The 22,759-nt window shown below is 37.0% G+C and overlaps 1 protein-coding gene across 12 annotated transcripts; it reads right to left on the minus strand.

Moving 5' to 3' along the window:
• Positions 1 to 2,941: 2,941 nt before the first annotated feature.
• Positions 2,942 to 22,211, minus strand: top1mt (DNA topoisomerase I mitochondrial). Of its 12 annotated transcripts, none has more exons than XM_046847371.1 (24): positions 22,060 to 22,211; positions 21,517 to 21,612; positions 20,063 to 20,156; positions 19,932 to 19,984; positions 19,783 to 19,843; positions 19,625 to 19,650; positions 19,437 to 19,508; positions 19,102 to 19,135; positions 18,951 to 19,027; positions 17,986 to 18,052; positions 17,375 to 17,706; positions 15,712 to 15,827; positions 15,511 to 15,632; positions 15,262 to 15,384; positions 14,971 to 15,158; positions 14,565 to 14,709; positions 12,911 to 13,054; positions 12,609 to 12,791; positions 12,326 to 12,394; positions 12,127 to 12,241; positions 11,131 to 11,258; positions 9,259 to 9,353; positions 8,601 to 8,750; positions 2,942 to 3,263 (listed from the first exon to the last, which is right to left on the minus strand). In XM_046847371.1, exons 2-24 carry the CDS (start codon positions 21,597 to 21,599, stop codon positions 3,161 to 3,163), a joined length of 2,580 nt encoding a protein of 859 aa, XP_046703327.1. In that variant the 5' UTR covers positions 21,600 to 21,612; positions 22,060 to 22,211; the 3' UTR covers positions 2,942 to 3,160. The 12 variants fall into 12 exon arrangements, with proteins under 12 accessions (XP_046703327.1, XP_046703329.1, XP_046703328.1 ...); XM_046847373.1 differs by having other exon boundaries at positions 21,517 to 21,608; positions 22,060 to 22,134; XM_046847372.1 differs by lacking the exon at positions 22,060 to 22,211 and adding an exon at positions 21,919 to 22,047 and having other exon boundaries at positions 21,517 to 21,608.
• Between the last annotated feature and the right edge of the window lie 548 nt (positions 22,212 to 22,759).

The following is a 22,759-nucleotide window of genomic DNA, read 5'->3' on the forward strand; positions in this document are numbered from 1 at the left end:
CAATGTCCCTAAGTCTGCAAGATGAGAGAAGAGGCACAGAATCCAACTTGCTTAAGGTCCAATTTAAAGTTTGCACAGTCAGTGGTGGTTTGGGGAGTTATGTCATCTGCTGGTGTTGATCCACTGTGTTTTATAAAGTCCAAGATCAGCACAGCCTTCTACCAGGAAGTTTAAGCAGAGCACTTCATGCTTCCTTCTGCTGACCAGCTTTATGGAGATGCTGATTTCATTTTCTAGCAGGATTTGGCACCTGCCCACACTGCCAAAAGCACCAAAAGTTGGTTAAATGACCATGGTGTTGGTATATAATACCATAGATAATGGTATATAGATAATCTATAGGGTATTGTCAAGTGGAAAATAAGAACAAGAGACCAAAAATGCAGGTGAGCTGAAGGCCACTGTCAAAGAAACCCGGGCTTCCATACCACCTCAGCAGTGCCACAGACTGATCACCTCCATGCCATGCCGAATTGAGGCAGTAATTAAAGTAGAAGGAGCCCCTACCAAGTAGTGAGTACATATACAGTAAATGAACATACTTTCCAGAACAACAATTCACTAAAAATGGATTGGTCTTATAAAGTATTCATATTTTTTTGGAATGTGATGAATCTATATAATATACAACTGAAATTAATCCTCTTTTAAATGATATTCTAATTGATTGAGATACACCTGCATATATTTAATTCAAAAAGTATTCAGGTCCCCTTCACTTTTTTTCAATTTAATTATACTGCAGCTTCATACTATCTTTCAAAGTTTTATTTTTTTCATTAATCTACACTCAGTGCCCCATAATGAAAGAGTGAAAAAATAATTTTAGAAATGTCTTTTTTATTCTTTAAAAAAAATCATGAATATCACAAGTATTCAACCCTTTACGCTGTACTTGTTTGAAGCACCTTTGGCAGCAATTACAGCCTTGAGTCTTTTTGGGTATGACAAGCGTTGCACACCTGGATCGTGAGATTTTCTGAAACTTTTCATGGCAAATCTCTTCATGACGGCTCAGGTGGACATTGGTGAAAAGCCACTTTTGGTCTCTCCACAACTCTTTTATAAGTTTTAAGTCAGGACTCTGGCAGGACCACTGTAGGACATTCACAGTGTTGTCCCAAAGCCACTCTTGTGTTGTCTTAGCTGTGTGCTTAGGGATGTGGTCATGTAGGCAACCGGTTTACCTTCCAAGTCCCTTTTACAGGAAAAACATCCCCACAGCATGATGCTGCCACCCTCATGCTTCACTTCTGGGATGGGTTTGGGCATAATTTCAACCAAACATTTCATTTAGAATTGAGGTCAAAAGAGTTATCATACCAGAGACTTTTGTTCCACACAGTCCGAGAGTCTGTCAGGTACCTGTTGGCAAAATCAAAGCAGGCTTCCATGTGTTTTGCACTGAGCAGAGGCTTCTGCCTATTCTCTCTGCCATAAAGCCCAGACCAGTGGAGGGTTGCAACAATGGTTTTCCTCCTGGAACTTCCACACTTCCAACCCTCTCCACACAGGATATTCAGATCTCCGTCAGATTTACCATTGGGTTCTTGGTCACCCCTCTTACTAAGGCCCTTCTCACCCAGTTGGCTGGGTAATAAGATCTTGGAAAAGTCTTGGTTGTGTCAAACATCTTCTACTTGAGAATTATGAAGGACCGTGAACTTGGGACATTTTCAATGCAGCAGAATTTTTTTCATCATTCCACAGATCTGTGCCTTGCAACAATCCTGCATCAGAGATCTGCAGGCAGTTCCTTTGACTTCATGGCTTGGGGTTTGCTTCGATGCTCTGCATTGTCAGCTGTAAGATATTCTATAGAGAATTGTATGCGTTTCAAAATCAAGCCCAATCATTTAACCTTTACACAGGTGGACTCCAGTCAAAGTGTAGAAACATCTAATCAATGATCAAGAGAATTGGGTGGCACCCGAGCAAATTATTATTATTTTTTAAGTGCTGTATGTCAATAAAAAAAAACCCATCTATTTGAATATAGCATTAGGCTGCAACATAGAATTTTATAAGAAATATATTTTTACTCAGCTAAAGTTTTATCTTAAATTTTGATTTTTTTCCTACAAAATCACCACTATAAAAAAAAAAAGAATAACCTGGGAGAAAAACATGTATAACTAGAATTAATACATTATGTGAACCTTAAATATTTTTTAAATCAAATGTTAATTACAAGAATTATTCATATACATGGTGTCTGAAAAGTTAAGAGCTAATGAGGGGAAAAACTAAAACACACTTAATATATGCTCTATACATTTTCTCAGCTGCTGTATCTTGTTTTTACAGATTTTGCTGAACAAATTTTGATTGACATTTTCTTAGTGTATTCCCACTGTTAGCTCACGTTTCTGATACCCTGTTGAACACATTATGGAACATATGTCTTACAAATAATGTGGTTTTTAATCCATCTGGTCCTGCATATTTTGGAAAATCTATGTACTTAAAGACCTTCTATTCCTTATGTTAAAAAGCAGTAAAATACCCAGGCAGGTTCTGTCTGAGGAAACATTACCCACTGCCTTACATTGCATTGATGACTAAAAATTACACAGATTATGCATTTGAATTTAACACTTTAACAAAATTGTCTTAAAGTCAATTAGTCAATGCATATTTTGTATATTTTGGAACAACTTCAGCTTACATCCTTCATTCACTGCTGAAATGATTCCATGCATAGGAATGTAGTGAACTTCTGCTCAAGCTCACCTAAACTTGGAAACACTTTCTTTACAAACCATTTAAAATGCTTGGTGTTATGTTCAGTGTTTGAACAGCTTTTAAGTACAAACATAGTCAGTGTCACCGTAGAGCAAGGTCCCCCCCCCTCAAAAACAGCCTTCCTGTGCTGCTGAAAATAGAGGTTCCCTGAGCCACATACCATCCCATTCAGTAGCAAAGAAACCAAAGCATGACCTTCAGCTTTGTGTTCACATTTTACTATAGAAATAAATCCAACACAAGACACATCACATTATTATTTTTTAAACCAAGGCTGTCAAAAAAAAACAACAAAAACACACGACATCACAGAAAACTGAATAGTAGCTGTTCAAAATGGTCACAATAAAGAACAAGAAATGAAAAGGAAAACAAATGAGCAGAGAAAAAAAAAATAAGCACAGATTCTTCTGTGTTAGAACTGGAAGTTTTCATCAGCCATGTCAATAGCCCAGGCAAATTTCGCCCTGTGAGTCTTGTTGTAGATCTTCTCCACAGGAACGTTGTGCTTCTTACACCTGTGACAGAAATATTTTTCTATTTAAAATTAAATAAATAGAAAAAAACGAGCATACGATGGTCAGCTATTCAAAGACTCATCAACCCAAAGCTAAACTAAACCCGAGAGGAACTACACAACCGTAATGACCATATACAAGTTGATGAGGTCTGGCTCTTAGCTCTTACCTCATGTATATGTCTCCCACTACATTTTATTAAATAATATACCTGAAGGCAACAGAAAGTAATGGTTAATGAGTATGTGTAGAATTACTGCTGAGCTACATATTGTTTTCATTGTTCAAAATGGCTGCAAACAATCAGTGACCAAGAATTGCAGACACAAAAAAAAAAAAAAAAAAAAAAAAAAAGCAATTACAGCTTTAAAACATGAACTTAAAGGAGGACAGCCTGTCTCCACTGCTCCCTTATAATTTGCACCAGATGTGGCATGGACACCAGAGGGCTGTCCCAAAATCATAGTGGCCCTTCAGGGTTTTGCTGGTGAGCCAAGTGAATCATGTGTGCAGTCCCTCATCAAATTAATAATTAACCATTTTTAAATTATAAACACAATTTCATTATCACTTTCAAGGTTTGCCAGTAATATAACAGGCGTGTAGTTGGTCTGCCATTGTTATCACTAAATCATCTGTTCCTACAAACAAACAAAACTTCAAAATTGAAAAAAGACCTGACTTTATCAAATCACATCCTTGTGTTACTTCAGTAGGTCTGATATAACTGGCATCAGTTAGAGAATGTAAGAAAAGGAGAGAGAGCCAACACAAGACCATAACTTACCACAATAACACTAATTCAATTGCAAAAAAAAAAAAAAAAAAAAAACCATTGTATAAACTGACTTGCACTTTTTCTGTGCATGGCTGTAAACTGCAAAACAAATGCCTTTGCTTATGAAGAATAAATCAGGCACACATTACTAAATACTTTTATTTGCATAGAAGTGAGGAAAAAAAAAATAACTTCCACCTTCAGCCTTTAGCCATTATCATTTACTCTGAATTAAAAATACCCTCTATTTCAGCTTTTTTTTGCTGATTGGTTGTTTTGCGCTATAAGCCGACTATGCCCTTGAACTTTTATGCAGTTTTATGAGTGTCATTAAATGCAAATGAGCTGTGTCTGGTACGAGCTGTGCACGTTACGGGTGATCAACAAGCACGAGAGTACAAAGAAAATCTGCTTTTCCGAAACTTTTAATACATACAGCAAAATTTTGGTTTGGCTTATTCAAATAATTACACACAACTTTATTAAAAGATTGATAAACGAAGCTCAGTGTGTGCGTTATGACAGACTGCATTGTTCCTCTGAAAGAAGCCATTACCATTTGGGAATACTAATTATATATAGTAAAAGTACGTACAACCCTCAAATTTCAGCAACTATTTTAGTATTTCTTCACAAGAGACAGTACTATAGAAATGAAACTTGGATAAATTGTAGTCAATCTACAGCTTGTATAGCAGTAAAGATTTACTGTCCTTTAAAAACCACTCAACATACAGACATTATTGTCAATGTGGTTGGCAACAAAAGTGAGTACACCCTAAATAATAATAATAATAATAATAATACTGTATGTTGTGTAACCAAAAGCCACATGTCCTATTCATCATGTTCTGGTCTGCTTGACAGATCTGTACAAATGTGTGTATCATGTATTTCAGCAGTTAATATTTAGTGCTTTGAGTACGGATTTCTCATACTGACCACTGGGTTTTCAACATGGCACCTCATGGCAATGCTCTCCACAAAGGTGCAGAGGCTATAAGATCATTAGTAACACCCTGAACCCAAGTTACAGTACAGTGGCCAGGGTCATACAGAGGTTTTCCACGACGGGTTTCACTCGGAACAGACCGCACAAGGGTCGATCAAAGAAGTTAAGTCCTCATGCTGTGTGTAAGGTGCAGAACTGTTTTTATAAAAACAAACAAACAAACAAAAAAACACGCAGGAGTGCTGCAGCATTGCTTTAGAGGTTGCAGAAGTGGAGGGTTCCATCAGTGCTCAGACCAGATGCTTTGAATGTTGTCCCAGAAGGAAGCCTCTTCTAAAGCTGGCTCACAAGAAAGTCCACAAACAGTTTGCTGTAAACAACCTGTCCAAGAGCATGAATTACTGGAACCATGTCTTGTGGTGAGGAGACTAAGAAAACACTTGTTTGGCTCAGATGGTGTTCAGCATGTGTAACAACATCCTGGTGAGGAGAACCAAGAAAATTGTGTCTTGCCTACAATCAAGCATGGTGGTGGTAGCATCATGGTCTGGGGCTGCATGAGTGCTGCTGGTACTGGGGAGCTGTGGTTCATTGAGGGAAACATGGATTCCAACATGTTCTGTGACATTCTCAAGAAGGAGATGATGCCCCACCTTCAGAAACTGGGCTAAACGGCAGTTTTCAAACATAATAACGACCCCGAACACACCACCAAGAGCACAACTGCCTTGCTGAGGAAGCTGATTGAGTGGCCAAGTATGTCTACAGACCTGAACCCTATTAAGCACCTGTGGGGCATCCTCAAGCAGAAGGTGGAGAAGCTCCATGCATCCAACATCGAGCAGCTCTGTGACGTCATCATGGAGGAGAAGAAGAGGATCCCAGCAACAACCTGTGCAGCTCTGGTGAATTTCATATCCATAAGTATTATGGCAGTGCTACATAACAATGGTGCTCACACAAAATATTGACACTTTGGACATAATTATGACTTTCACTTAGGGTGTTCTCACTTTTGTTGCCAGTTATTTAGACAAAAATGGCTGTATGTTCAGTTATTTTTAGAGGAAAGTACATCAATACTGCTATAAAATCTGCACATTGAATACTCTAAAACAGTGGTCCCCAACCCCCGGGCCAATTGGTACTGGGCCGCACAGAAAGAATACATAACTTACATTATTTCCGTTTTATTTATTATCTGATTCTAAACAATGTTTTATTTTGAAAAATTACCAGATTCTCTCCTCCACATCTGTCTATGACTCACTCTTGATGCATGTCATGATGCCTCGAACACATGTCTTACCTCCATTCGCCACCTTCTTAAAGGGCTGCTCCGGCCGTTAACACAATACATTACCGCTAAATTCAAACCCTCAAGCAAACAAAATTAACAAAAAACAACAGTGGATTCAAGTTTATTATAATATTTAGAAAATACCAGTTTTATTTGCCGGTCGTATCATTTATCTGCCACACCTTAAAGACCGGTCCGTGAAAAAATTGTCTGACATTAATCCGGTCCGTGGCGCAAACAAGGTTGGGGACCGCTGTTCTAAAATATATCCGTTTAAATTTAATAGTATTGTCCCTTGAGATGATTTAGTATTATATTTTATATATAAATACACTACCGTAATTTCCGGACTATATAAGCCGCAGGTGTCTACACTGAAACTAAAACTTTACACAGGCTTTAATGAAAGACAGTGTCTGTTACACGGTGTAACGGGTGAAATATGTTGTGGCTCCTCGAAGAGCAGAGCGGCATTTTGGGAATAGCCTGCCACCGCATTTTTCCAGTATTACTGCATGTGTGGAGATGGAGGAATATGTCCTTATTATTTTCTGATGCTCATTTCTTTTAATAACCCGTAACGCTGTTGCCAAGAAAAATAAAAAAGCACGAGTTTTAGAAACCTGTCTGTTCACTGTCTTTCTCCTTCCTTTCACAACTATTTCTCTCAGGAGTTTATTTTTTGGCATCATGGTGCATTTAAAAAAAAAAACGTGTTTTTCTCCCGAAGCCGGAAATTTCATTGGTCTAATGTTATGTCGCTCAGTTTTTTGGCTTGAAGTTTGTGAAACCGGGAAAAACCCAGGAAAAATTCATAAATAAGCCGCGGGGTTCAAAACGTGGGAAAAAAGTAGCGGCTTATAGTCCAAAAAAATAGTGTGTGTGTAATTAATAAATATAATATATATATATATATATATATATATATATATATATATATATATATATATATATATATATATATATATATATATATATATACACACACACACACACACACACACACACACACACACACACACACATATATATATATATATATATACACACACACATACACATATATATACACACACACACACACACACACAAGTAAGATATAAGTAATCTCCCGCTTTACCGCGGTTGGAATCTCGTACCCCTGGTTTATCACGGAATTGCATTTACCACATAAGTAATTTGTTTGGCTGATTTTCCCGGACAGCGCGATAAAATAAAAATATAATTATTAATTACAAAATAAAGTCAAAATGTTAATACAGTACTGTATACATAAAATAGATATACACACACACACACACACACACACACACACACACAAAGTGGTTTGGGAGGCAAACAGTTTTACACAGGGCCATGTAGTTTTGGATTTTGTTTTCCCTCAATGATAAAAACCTTCATTTAAAAACTGCATGTTGTGTTCACTACTGTTTCAGATCATCAGACCAATTCAAATATTAGTAAAAGATAACACAAATGTGTGACAAACATGCAAAAAATAAGAAATCAGGCAACTTTTTCACACGACTCATACACACACACACACACACACAGCAAAGGACTATAAACTTTTCAGTAAACCATCACTTGTTTGCTAAAATGTCATGTCTTTTCCCAGCCATAAGAAGACAGGTGTAGTTTAAGGCATTTGGGAAGAGGTATAATTGGTCCATAGAGCTCTCTTTGCAGCACCCATTTAATCTCATCTGAGCAGCAAATTATCTTAGCAATAAAGCTGACTTTCTACCAGTAACACCTTTAGCTTCTTAAATAGCATACTTCTCATTTGTATTACTTTATTCTTTTTTCTTCCGTCTCCTAGTTCAAATGAAGGGGGGATTTACTGATACCACATCCAAAGGCATCCTGTACAATTGTGTAGCTTCAAGTTTATGGGAACAGTTTAGGAAGAAGCATGCATGGCTGAGAAAGTCAGGTTTGCCAATAATTTTTTTATAGTTCATGTTCAGGCGTTGCAGGCTAGATCACGGCCAAGAATTATTTAACCACTGAGGGGATTTTAAGCCAAAGCTACACCATTTGAAAGGGTCAGTTAAGCCAAATAACACTCGCTGTTTAATTATGAGAACCGGTTATGAAATAAAAGTGAATCTATCAAGAAATTGATATAAGTAGTCAGTATGAAAACAAGTAGCATCGGTTGCGCACATATTTTTGGTGTTTACCAACACAAACATTCCTCCATTTCAAAAGTTGAAATGTATTTTACTTCAGCTTTCATTACGCCAACCAGCAGCACAAAATCTCATCTTGTAGAGTGGAAGTGTGAAATGTGTAACACGTTACCAGGCCACAGTAATGCGGGGGTCGAGGTAGTTGAGCTTGGAAGTGCCCAGAGCGATGACCTTGTTCTCCTCTCGGTCCGTCTCCTGCAGCTTGAGCTTCTTTAACTGCTCTGACAGTCTCTTCAAAGCATTTTCCTTCTTCTCCACCAGCCTAACAGAGAGCAATGAAACGAGAGAGAGGCTTGTTTTCAGAGAAATAACATGCTTCAGGAACAATATGCAGATGAGCTGCTGTGTGTTCATGTTGGATTTACACTGACTTACATTTTCAGTGCTCGCTCGGTTTATGATTATTGCTAACATTATGTTTAGACAAGCATGTAACAAAAGACACCTCCACAAGTTAGTCTACTAATATATGAAATGATACAAAACTTTGCGAATGAAAAATCACAAAGAGTTAACAGCAATAATGTTAAAATAAAGTCAAATTCTGCTTTTTATTTATTTATTTACTTATTTTTTTATTTTATTTTTTCATAAATATATCACTATAATCTTCAAACCTGGCAAGTCTGAATAGTTTGCCATAACCAAAAATATGTCTAAAGGCCCTGTGTCAAGCAAAACATTGAAATAAAAAACCTTGAAATAACGCCAAAACACACACAATAGCCAGCAAATACACAACGGTGGTAGTTTTAGTGCTGATTTCTTACTTCTTTGACTTCTCCGACGGTTGCTCCTTGTGATCTTTCTTTGCTTGCTTCAGCTCCTTTTTGGCTTTCTCCACTTCCTCTTTTTTCTTTTTGATCTGTAGAAACACAAAAAACATCCACCTAAGCATCAGCACAGAAATAATAATAAAAAAATGGGCAGGACACTTAAAATGCAAGAGCAGACTACCACTGATGCATTACTGATGTTAGTGATTATTTACATAAAATAAGACTCTGCAGTCTGTCTGAATGAAATCATCAATTAGTGCACCACGTGTGGAAAAACCTGTTGGAAAGCACCGTGGATGAGTCCTGGGTTTGGGTGGGGGAATAATCATAATCATCATCACAGTTTGAACAAAATACATTTCTGCTTCCTACAGCATGCTTTATGAAACCATACTTATTACAATAAAGCAGTGTTTACACTTTCTAAAACACTAAACATTTTAAAATCAACAACACAATGTTATTCACGTTATTTAATCTTGCCTAGGCTGTGCATGAAAATATCATGTTGGGTATGAAGCCAATTTAACCGATCACAAAAAACACTGATGTGAAATGTCATTTCCACACACGCTCATGTGTCAGGCTTTGATTAGTTTGATCAATTTGTTAGCTGTGTGTTGCAGAAGAAACAGAAATCAGCCTAATCAGTTCAGCATGCAACTTTGCTTTTTTTGTTTACTTCTGGTGGTAGGCCAAATTTGGGGTAATAGAAACCTTTAATTGAACACTTCTGCAACAATCCTAAAGTAGTAACAGTCCTAGGTACATGGGTTTTGCCATCTGTTCAAGATATTAATTTCTAAACAGTTATGAATACCATGACACAAAAAACCCCAAAAGGAAATACTCAATTACATTGCTGCTGGAAAAAGCACATTTTTCACCCAATGGAAAAAAAAAAAAAAATGCAAATGTACTATAATAAATGTAAAATTTACACAAATTGCTTAATGCTGTGACTAAGATCATGCTGAAACCAAGATTATGTTGGTTTCTGTTATTTGTATAAAAAAAGCTTGTATTTTTTTTATATAATTTAGTTTTTTTTAAAAACAAAAAGATATTTCAATTCAACTTTTTTTGATTTGTATAGCGCTTTTAACAATGGACATTGTCTCAAAGGAGCTTCACACAGATAATGTGGTAATAAAGAATGAATGTTCTTTATAAGTGCAAGTTTGTCCCTTTTTCATCTAATCTGTGGTAAGAAGAGCCTTTTTATGAACCTTTTTGTCAGTTACTTCCTTACAGCTAATATACTTCTTCCATGCTGTAGTTTACAACGTTCTGTTTCAAAACAATGCACTTACTGTCAGAATGTCTCTCAAATTGGTTATAAACAACATAAAAGTGCTGGGGGAGCAAGTTTGGATCGGTTTCAGTTTTTGAATGAGCAGTGAGAAACTGGCCAAACAAAAAGGAAACAGAGATTGTAAATGACAAACACACATCAAAACGAACTGACTGACGAGTCTATGGAATAATAAACAGATGGTAGGACAAGCTGATAACTTCTAGCTCTTACAAAATCACTGCCTGAACATCAGCTCCTCACTTCATCTGCCTCTACACAATAACTAAACTCCACCGATAAAATTCAAGTAAGAGGGCAGTCAGGGTTATCAGTTCTAAATCTATCAAATGCAGTCACTAAAAAGTTGCATGACATCAGCACACTTAATTACTGGACCAGTGTCGTTTGTCACTAACCTGATTTTGACTCAACATGCTAATGACCTCAGATGAATGGCTTAGAAAAGAAAATCACGGAGGGAACACTTGGCGACATGTAATTTCTATAACAAATGTAATTACTCTGGTTAATAATTAAAATCATTAACAATTAATAGGAAGTCTTACCTTCTCCTGAAGGGCTAACATGGACTTCTCAAATGTTTTGGGTGCTGCCCTCTGGTGGTTGCAGAGTATAGCCACAGCTCTGTTCGCTCGGTTATAGGCCAGCAGTTTTTCCTCCACAGTCATATCATCTGGCCACCCACCCACACACACATGCACAAACAGCCAATGGCAGTTTGTTTAAAATAAAGGTCAATGCGACACTGCATCAAAAATATTACCCCTTACCTATGATATTAATAATATTTAATAATGACTTAAGGCACAATGCTAATGCTGACAGTGTACACTGTTCTTCTACGCTAACCAATTTCCTTAAAAAAAAAATTTTTTAAAAAAATAAAAAAATAAAAAAATGTATGACCACTCAGATACTCAATCACAGTTCTCACACAGAACTACGATGTAAATAATAATAAAAATAATACCCCAATTTAGTTTGCAGTGCTCTTTATGTATACGTTGAGCAAAACCTTGCTGATTTTTACGCCAAAAAACCCCCAACAAAAAAACACTAAAACTAATACACAAACTGCTCTTGGTTGCTAAATATCATTTGTAGAATGTGTTTTGCACACTATCTGGTACTCAGAGCGAAGTAATCACATGAATACACTGTTACTGTGTTGTACTGTTTGGTAAGTACAGTTTCATATGCAGAGCGATTTTCCCCCCTAAACTGGATCTAGCCTTTGCAGATGGGACAATTACAAGTTTGGCAAAAAGCTTCAATCCACTGAGATTAACAAAATGCTTGCTATTTACATAATTGTCCAACACACAGATGTGAGAGTTAGTTTTCGATTGCTGAAGGCTAGGACTATAAAAAACTTTTATATTAAATATTCAGCAACTTCCAGTCTTGGCCCTGTTTCTCCAGTCCACCTCATGGGAACTGTAGCATATGAAAGTCAGGAAACTGAGCTAGTATCTTTGCTTCTACTGCAAGGTGTGTGTGTGTGTGTGTGTGTGTGTGTGTGTGTGTGTGTGTATACTGACCAATGGTGAGCTTGCCCAGCTGCTCCTGCAGAGTGGTAGAAGCATTGAAAGTTCGAAACACTTTGGCTGTCAGTCCAGGCATTGCCTCATTTAGCTTCTTATTGAGGTAGATTGTCTGCAAGAAAAAAACAGACAATTATGCATTGCTATTTATTATTAGATCTTATGATTTAAAAATTACATGAATGATGACGCTTACAGAAATTCTGTCGAATAAGTCGTCTTCTGGATCCTTGTTTTCCATGAACAGTTTCAAGTTTTTGAAAACCTGTACAAAAATATTATACTTCAGTATATGATTGCGGAGTTACATGTTAGTGCTGAGCAATGTGGCCAACATTACATCATTTCATAATTCAACAGATGGCAGCATACATCATGTGATCATTAAATATTAAACTCAAGCTTTTACAGTGGAACATTACACACCACAAAGAAACTCAAACTAAGAGGATATTTGCAAAAGACAAAGACATGCTCACTTGTTTTTCCACAGGCACTTTGTTGTAATATCTGATGGAGTCCTTGCCCAGGAAGTCAAACTCAACTAGATAGTCCTGACCATCCTGGTGTCGGTGGAGGGTGATGTGCTCTACACGCAGAGAGCAGCAGCCCACTGTGTCTGCGGTATCATCATCTTTCTCATTACCAGCCCTCAGAGCTAGCTACATATGCCAACAATATGTATGCATGTCTTCATTATCTGCAATACATTACTACTTCATATCTAATTTAAATAGAATCTTTTATCTGATTTCTTTTTAAAAACAATGCCGTTATCTACCTTGTCAATGAAGTATAAAGCAACTCCTCGTTGTCTTTGTTTCATCTCTCGAGCACTCCAGGCCCTTCGGTACTCACGTCTTATATCGTCTACACTCAGTTTTAGCTTACGAGCCGTTTCATACTTTTGCCAGTCTTTCTCACCCTGCAGGGGATAAAAAATAAAAAATAAAGTATAGGACTCAATACTCACTACCATCCACCCAATAACACGCACCATTTTCCCACAACACGCAACTACGTCACAAACATACATTTTGCACAAATGCACACTTCATTTAATACTTTATTAGAAATAATCATTATAATAATCGCACTGTTTCTGCCTCTCTGGAATGGAAATGCTGCTACACATGTTCACTCAATGTTCTACTTCTACAACTCAATTTCTATAGTAATTTAACTTTATTGTATAGGATTTCATTATATTGTAAATTACATTCCTCTGTTCTTATTGTATTCCTTACATTGTCATTTTTTAGCCTTTTTATCCTACTGCATGTGGTACCATGTATGGTTTTGTATAAAGTATGCATGTATTTGAAGCAAAGGCCACAAATGTATAAACCAGTATGACATTAAACTAATCAAAATACTGTTTAGATGTTTTATTTTAAAACATTTAAGTTTTTTTGTTTTAGAATGAATGTCATTTTATATCTCCATCGCCAATTACAAAACGTCAGTGTATAACTAGTAGCGAGGGTTGAGCCGTCGATATGCAGTTAATGGAGGGAGGGAGAGAGAAAGTAAAAATCGCAAAAGGAGAAAAATGCTCACAAAAGTGCATTTATGATTGCAGTAATAAGACAGAAAATCCAGTAATTCAATTTTTGTTCATTTGCAGGAATAATTAATTAATTAAAATTGCCATTTTTGTTTGTTGTTAAAACTGTTAACTTGGCCATTAACTTGATACGTGATATGGCACTGAAAACTGGATGTCTGACAAAAATAATTGGACACCTGAGAACATCAAGGATTCAACAGTGCTGTAGTACAATTAACAAAAAAAGGGCCAAAACCCTATTCTTTACCAGCCTCAATAACAAATTATTGAACAGAAAATGAGCCAGATGTAAACCACCATTTGCTCATTTACTTTTGCAACAGTAAACTGTTTCGGGGGAAAGCTAACCAGGGGGAAATTCCCTTTTATAATCTTCTATGCAAAGGTAAAATCATGAATTTTTATTAAAACTGTCTGATGCAAAATTCACATGTCTGGGTTCACTACATATTTCAGCTAACTTTTTTGGGCCCAGGTTTGTAGTCACTTTGATTCGAAGGTATCAGTCACTCCAGATATTAAAAAGGAATTCGGTCTCTGCCGTGGGCCACAACATGCCTTTCCCAGTAAGTACCATGAAAAATTAAACCAATCAGTTTATTTGACACCCAGCTCTGGGAAGGAATTGCTTTCCTTCGTATAGTGCAATTCTTACTTGAGTTCACCTGCAGCAAACTCCAGACCACTATTTTAGAAACATTTTTCTGGATGATGTTTTGAGTCTGAAAATAGCTTTCATATTCAGCCAACACCTTCAGGTTTAGAAAAATAGCACAAACCACTTCTAAAACCACTCTGAAAATAAGCTTACAACAAAAACATATGGATAACTGAGTTGCTCATGGGCTATGTAGATGACCTTTACCTTAAGTTTGGAGCTGGGATTGAGCATGATGTACTTGATGTGTCCATGGATGTTCTCCACCCAGGATGCCAGCCATGTGACTGTGTTATCATGCTGCACTCTCTTCCACCGATGACCTGCAGGTGGCTCTGGGACCTTTACGTCTCTGACCAAAGCAAAGATTATCAAGTATTTATAAAATCCCCTTTAATAAGTATTTAACAGGAACAACACAGAGTTTTGTTTATGCCTTGAAGCACCTACATGGGCCAGCATTTAATGAGAAGATATCAACCATATAAAAAATATAGACCTATTGGGGCCATATTACTGTGGTGTAATGCAAGTTTCAGCATTTTATACATGAAGAAAATTAAAGAGTTATCAACTGCTTAGCTACTCTCTATCCATTTGAGCTTTTACTTACTGACTGCAGTTAATAATCACATCCTCAGGCTGGACACGTCTCTTCAGCTTGCCCATTTTGGGGTGCTCCCCTCGTCCCCTAAACAGCCCGGGAGGCTCCAGACGGAAATTGCCTATTTTTTCCTTGTGTCCATCCAACAGACAGTATCCATACTCCTCTGTTAGTTTAGTGGCTTCATCCTTTAAAACCTAAGTGATATGATTAATGATATTTATTCAGATAAATAAAACAGCCGAATAGCAGTGCCATTAAATTGAATTAATGCAATAAAAATTAAATAGAGCAACATACCTGTTTTTCTTCCTTCGTCATGTTTTTCTTTGCTTCTGTCTTTTCCAAAAAGTATGCATGGATTTTGCTGAAATCACACTTGTACAGCTTCTTGATTAGTTTCCTTTCATCTTCTGTCATTACCTACAGAGACAGAGAGAGACAGCACATACAAGTCTATAAAAAACAAGTTTTTCTTTAAAGCTAAACCAGATAAAGTGAGGCATCAAAAACAAAGCAGATAAATTGTTGGATTTCAGAAGACCTCACCTCCTTCCAGTCAGTGAAGAAATTGTTTTGAAAAACCTGCTTGGCGGTGTACTCATGATCGAGCATCTTGGCATAAAAAGTTGCTACTTCTTCTGCAGCTGGGTTTAGCTGCACAGGCGCTCCTAAAACAAAACAAAACAAAGCCTTCAGCTTTTTCAACAAAGAAAAAGTCTGGTATACTGTATATGTTTGAAGACACACCATCATATAAAAACTGCACATCGCTTGGTAAAAGTTCATATTCCGGTGGGAAGAGAGGCCCTTTGTGCTCAAGACTTCTCCACTTCTGACCATCTGCATGCTTTCCTTCCTCCCACCTACACAACAGTCATGAGCAATATAACGCACACTTAAAAGCATTCTAAAAGCTTTTATTAAAGTTACTGAGAAAATGTCAACATATTATAGCAAGAAACTGAGAGAGAGAAAAAAAAAAAAACATCTGCACATAGCAGGGAAATAAAACAAGTATAAATTACTATAAAGACACAAAACACTATCAATATATGCATTCTGTGACTATACATTTACTGCCAATTATTTTATTCTACATATCCCATACAAAACATGCAGATCTAGAAATCTAGAATTAATCTATAAATATAAAAAAAACACACACACACACACACACCCACCCACCCCTAGTGTTAGAGAAATGTACAGTTCGTAAAATAGAGAAGCAAATGGGACTAATTATCCTTTAATAATTTACGATTTCTGATATTTACATCAAAATTAGCTGGTGAACTGATTCAACACAGTCTAACGTGCTTTTCAATTTAGCCTGACAAAATAGCCAGTGAAAACAGGTAGAAGATATGTGCATTTATCAGCCAGGCAGTTTAATGCATATATGATGTTGGCTCATCAGTGGTCAGAAAAATAGTAAATTATTTGCATGTGCTGTTAATTTTATTCATTACTTTATTATTCACTAATACAAGCTGAGCAGAAAGCACACTTCTGGTAGAGTTTGAGAAACAGTGACAACCAATCATATTTCAGACTTATCTTTTTCCCCCCTCTAACACTCAGAGTAGAAATATAAAATGTGTGCTTTATGGCAATTTTGTCCAGGGCTTGCTTTCTTAAATAAATAAATAAAATCACACCATGTGAGAATCTGGGAACTTTAGAAAGACAACGTGATCATTGCTACGATTGATCTTTCCGTCCAAAGCACCACTGTATGTAACAGCCAACCAACCAACCTCGGCGCGCGCGCACTCGCAGCAGCACGTGCATAATCTCTGATAGAGTGACACGCAAAAGCAGTTCTGCGAAACTGCACGAAAACGCGAATCAACGAATCATAACATATTTTCATTACACGTGATGATTAAAAAAATACATAAAACACGGGCCAACACCGTAAAGCCGAAAACTAACGAAGTGCCTAAACACAGACGTTTATCAATGACGGTGTCACAACTGCTATTGTCCTACAGGAAACAGGTGATGTGCTTGAGTTCCGCGCAGAACTATGAGGGGAAAAACACAGGTTAATAGATTTGAATATTTGCTAGTTTAGTGTACCTGTTATCTAACTTTACGAAGCTAAAAAAAAAGTCAATTATAAATAAAAATGCGACCACCCTTTAACACTTAATTTTTTATAAACATGTTAATTGTATGCTTAAATTATAGCCTAAATTTCGAAACCTTCCTCAACAACAATAAATCATTTAATTATATTGAGTTCACAAGACTGCTGCTAAAAAGTATAGAAAATTGGACCAGCATACCACAAGACTGGACAATTTTACATCCTTCAATCAATGGAAAACACACATACAAACACAATATACTTATATCCTGAAAAGAGTTTATTATTGTGTGTTAATAATTTAGTTTAAACTCTTACCATTTCCATTTACCAGCTTCATCCTCAGCTTTTTTCACTCCTTTCTTGTTCTGTTTTTCCTTTTCCTCATCCTTTTCCCTCTTGGCCTTTTTATTTTTCTTTGGCTCTTGTTCTGTGCTGCGAGAGCTCCTTTTTTTCTTCTGGCCTTGTGCTTTATCCTGTGCAATACTGACAGTGGACTCTTTGTCCCTCATCTTTTCAGCATTTCTCACCTCTAGATCATTCTCAACAGGCAGACATGTTTGTGCACGGTCAGAAATGGGATTAAAGATTTGCTCTTTAACATCTTCCTCTTTCACAGCTGTCAGAGATGTGTGGCTATTATCAATCTGCTTCAAAAAAAAAAAAAAAAGAAAACAGTTTTATTGGATCAGCATCAACAATAATATTGAACTAATACATTTTATTTGATTCTCTAATGCTGTAACCTCATTCTAACACTTTATATTAATATATAGCATCATAAATAAATCATCACATAGGAGATCTTAATCATTTACTGAACTAAAGCATAGGAAAAAAATGTGCAGGGCTCTCTGAAGATGATTGTGATAATATCAGTTATGACAGACATTAAAAGATTATATGAAATATTTTAATCCTACACTTACACATACTGAATGACTATTGACATCAGGAGTACATTTCCTGTTTTTATTTTTCTGAAGCTTTTCAGATCTGAAAAGCAAGAAGGATAATTTTATTCACACACACACACACACACACACACACACACACACACACACACACACACACACACACACACACACACACACACACCCTTCTACTGCAGAATATACACAATCATTTCACAGCATTTATGGTTATAATTAGCAATGTAATGTTCCTAAATCCTTTACAGGACTGCATCCAGTGTGTGATAAATGAATTTACACTATATTGACAAAAGTATGCAGACACCTGACCAATCAGCCCATTATTGATTTAATCCCCCTTTGCTGTTTTAATGACTTTTGGATGCCTTTCCACCGGATTATTGCGCATGGCAATGAGGAAGTGTGTCCATACAGTTACAACAGCATTAGTGAGGTCAGACAGTCAGCATTTCAGTTTATTCAAATAGCGTGCACAGGGATGTTGTCAGGAAATTTTAATGCTGCTAAATGCAATGCCATTCTCCATAATCGTTTGCTACCATGTCAGGGTGTGATGGTCTGGTGCTCACAAACCTTTAGACATAAAATATATCTTCTAGCATAGATATTTTTCTTATTCACTTAGTGTTCTGATGTGTGTATACATATAAACGTACGTCAATCGCATAGATGTCAGGCCCTATTTTCAATTAGACTTCAAGCAATCTACAACTATTTGCTTTTATGAAAGTCTTAAAATGCATGGTTGTGAACTCAAAGTAGAGCTAAATCTGCCCCCCTCCCCCTCAGAATCCTCAATTCACACTCTCAGGCTGTATCCTTCAAATTTTACTGAGTGTTGAGGCAATAGATATATAATGTTTAAAATAGGCAAACGTTTCGTGGGTGTTTCACATCACTGTGTGAACTGCCATGAATGAGAGTTCAAAAGAAAGGTCTTTCAAATCGCACAATTGCACCTCTTTCCTTGGAGTTTAGGATCTTCGTCATCAGTAATCTTGTGTGGATCCTTGGGACTGCTTTTAGTGCTGTTAGACTAGAATAAAAGAATGCATTGCAATTAGCCTGAGGCTTTATAAATCTGAATTAAAAAAATAATAATCATCATACCTTATAGTTCTTAGTTCCCTCAGGTAAAAAAGGTCTAAAAATACAAAACCACAAATCAATGTGCAGCATAACATTTATTCTTGCTAAAGAACTGCCAGCAAAACTGTAGTGTTGTAGTTGAGTTGAAAGACACCATTCCCAAAGAAATAAATAATTTAACACTGGTGTTACATTATTTTATACAAATTCATAACAAATGTTAAATATAATTGGAAGCGGCTGATTATATTTTGTTATAAAAAATACTAACAATACCCAGGATCAATATTATAGTGTCAAATAACCCAGCACCAACCATGATATAATTGTTTATGAAAGGTTTTAGAGCCACTAACATTTCATATCCTTCTTGTTCTGCTTTCCCTTGTGCCCGCATTGCTTCCTCCAAGTTATTGTTTCCATCCACTCTATAAGACAACCATCATCATTCATACTCGCATTCATATTATGCTATAACCTTTCCTGCATAAGCATTATACAACTGCGTGGAATCATTTTAACAAACAACTAATAAATAACTTGCCTCTTTTCCAACTCTTCATACAAATCCTAATAGAAACAAGCATAATTACTTACATAAATCACAGCTCATAGAGAATATTGCAAATGACCAGAAGAATGGTAACAGTGCCATCACATGGTCATTATCACGTACACACAAAAATATTTTTTTTATCATACCACCTTAACCTTTTCGGCTTCAGATACACTGATCTCGGCATCAAACTTGACTTTTTCAGAGCTATGAGAAGCACATAAAGGATTTATAATGAGGTATGACCAACAACCAGGTTTCATTAACATGCATGAAAGATTGCCCTTAAACATACCTTGTGATCTTAGACTCCTGGAGAGGTTTGTGTGAAATCCTTGAGTGAGAGTTCTTAGAAATGATGAGAAATTAACGAAAGAGACTTATTTTACATGTGGGTTACATAAAATAGAGACCTGGTGATTTTACCTTTACAGAAGATCTGGGGTACTTTTCATTCAGTTCAGAATCTTCAAGTTTTTCCTTGGATCCTGATCTCGTCGATTTCGCTTTCTTTCTAATTCTGGCATGAGAAATTTAGCAAAGGAAAAGGTCACACTTATGGTTTTAAATAGCACTGTGACCCAAACACCTCATCTAGTTTTTAGATTTGTGGCCTAATAGCAACTACTATGGTGAATGTGTTCTGCCAGCTAAATGTGGAATTCATTGGATATTGACTATATGACCAAAAGGATGGACACCTGACCATCACCCCAGTGTGTTGTTCTTTACCAAACTGTTAAAACAAAGTTGCAAGCACACAACTGTACAGAATGCCTTTGCATGCTGAATAAAGCTTTATAATTCCCCTTTACTGAAACTAAAAGCCCCAACCCAGTTCCAGATTTACTGTTGGTGCAGTTACAGTTTAAGTATTTATTTATATAACTGCTGGTCTCGTGGGGTTTTGACACAACAGGAACTATGGTTTACCAGAATGGTGCAATTAAACATCCAGTGAGCAGCACTTCTGCAGATAGTAACACCTTGCTGATGAGAATGTGGCAAACTGGTTTTATGCTGGTAAAATGCCATCTCTGTCAACCAAGAACAGAAAGCTGAGGTTGCAGTGGGCACAGGCTCACCAAAACGAGACGGCTAAAGAATCGAAAACATATCGCTGTCGGATTAATCTCTTTCTGCTGATGAACTAGAAGAATAAAACCGTTGAACCTTTGTGTCAAGAGTCCAAAATGGTGAAGCTGGGGTATGGGAAATGTTTCTTTGGCACACTTTGGGCCTGTTATTCAAATAGCATTTATGAATATTGTTGCTGCATCCCTTCTTGGCCAAACTGTACTTCTAAATGTCTACCTCCAGTGTGTACCATGTCACGAACAGGACAATGATTTTTATTCTTTTCGTAACCTCCCCAGTCAGTGGCTCTGAAGCCAATAAAACGCAGATAAAATGTGCACCTAAACAATGTGCAGTAATTATGTGGTGCAATTATAACATCTACCAAAATCCCAAAGGGATGTTTCCAGCATCTAAAGGCTGCGCTTTATGTGGCGAGGACACTTACCAGAGCTTAACTCTGTGTTTTCTGTTATATAACTTTATGTTGTTTAATGTAGCACCAGGGTTCTGGGGGAATGTTGGTTCATTTCACTGTGTACTGCATCAGCTTTATATGGTTGAAATGACAAAAGCTTCTTGACTTGAAAAATTAAAGCTGTACAGGAGCAAATGGAGTCTCTACTCAGCATTAGTGAGCACTCCTGACAAAGTGCTCAGAAAGTGAGTGTTTGCTTAGCTAGTTATGATTTTTGAGTGTAAAGGGTTATGGTTACTAAAATCTAAATCTCAGACATGGCAACACTTACCTGCAAGTCTGCTACTTCTAGACAAATAAATGAAAACCAAATGTTTTCCTCTACCTGTGGTCGTTTGTCTCAGCTGATCTTTTCTTGCTGTGTGAATGGCCTTCTCCGGCTCTCTTACTTTTCTCCTCCGCCTTCATTCTTCATCACTGACTTTGAGCAGTAGGTGATAATGTTGAAAAGAGAGAGAGAGAGAGAGAGAGAGAGAGAGAGAGAGAGAGAGAGAGAGAATCCATCAGAAGGACTAGACCCTTCACACACACACAATGTGATGTTCACATTGACCCCCTGCTAATACTATGTTTGTCAATTTTTTCATTATTATAAATGTAAACAAGATTTCCAGGATGTCTAGGACATTAACAATATTGCATTTCTTTTTATAATGAGCAGCAAAAATTGGTGTAAAATAAAACCCTAACAATTTAAACTATGAAACTTTGACAAATCAACACCTACATATATAATGTATTATTTCCCTCTGAGATGTTAATTTTCAAAAATCTTCCCCTAACACAAGTGTGAAAAGAGCAAAACGGCGTTGTTCCTTCAAGTAAATGAAACGCACGTTTCAAAACAGAAGTGATGGCGTTCACTTACCTTATTCACACCTGAAGGTTTGCAAGTTCTCGCTAGTGCTAATTGCGCATGCGCATTAGCAGCGGCGCCTCCCACTCTATAGAGCAATGCACATTTGACGCCTGGTGTTCACACGTCTCAAACCTGCTAACTTATTCATTGTCACATAACAAGGCCAAAGAATATTTCGGGAAATACGTAAAACAAAATAAAACAAAAAATACAATCAGGCTGTTCTGGTAAACGCAAACCAGGGGGGAGTGGTAGCTCCATGGTTGAGGTTCTGGGTTACTGGTCAGAAGGTTGCCAAATATTGCCAAACTTCCACTCTTAGGCCTTTAACCTTACAGGGTCACTGTATCATGGCCGACCATGTGCTTTTTTTTTTCATAGTGGCAAGCAATAAAGAGGACCAATCTAGTCAAATATATTTCCATTATTGACAAGTTTGGCTCTGATCTTTAATTTCTCGTTTGGCACACATCATTCATCTTCAGCAAACATTTAATTGGTAAAGGTCACGATGCATCTGGTGTCTATCCTGGAAACATTGGGTGTGATGTGAAGATGCATATCAGTCCATCATAGGACACCACGTGCACACATGCATTGTCCTGCCTGGTTTTACCCTCAGTGTTATCATTAGGTTGTGAGGATTGCTTTAATGAGTTCCACAGGTTTGTTTCAAATGATTTAAAAGCTATAGATTTTTATGTGGCAC

This window comes from Silurus meridionalis, chromosome 4 (assembly GCF_014805685.1).
Source record: "Silurus meridionalis isolate SWU-2019-XX chromosome 4, ASM1480568v1, whole genome shotgun sequence".
Lineage (NCBI taxonomy): Eukaryota > Metazoa > Chordata > Actinopteri > Siluriformes > Siluridae > Silurus > Silurus meridionalis.

Bases quoted from the DNA above. Each gene is read 5' to 3' on its own strand.
- top1mt (XM_046847371.1), bottom strand. From the start codon at position 21,599: ATGAAGGCGGAGGAGAAAAGTAAGAGAGCCGGAGAAGGCCATTCACAC. The intron at 19,844-19,931 runs GTATGTTTAAGG...TGCTTCTCATAG, and splicing joins CAGGAGTCTAAGATCACAAG to CTCTGAAAAAGTCAAGTTTG. The intron at 17,707-17,985 runs GTAAGTGTAGGA...TTTTTTTTGAAG, and splicing joins TCAATAGTCATTCAGTATGT to CAGATTGATAATAGCCACAC.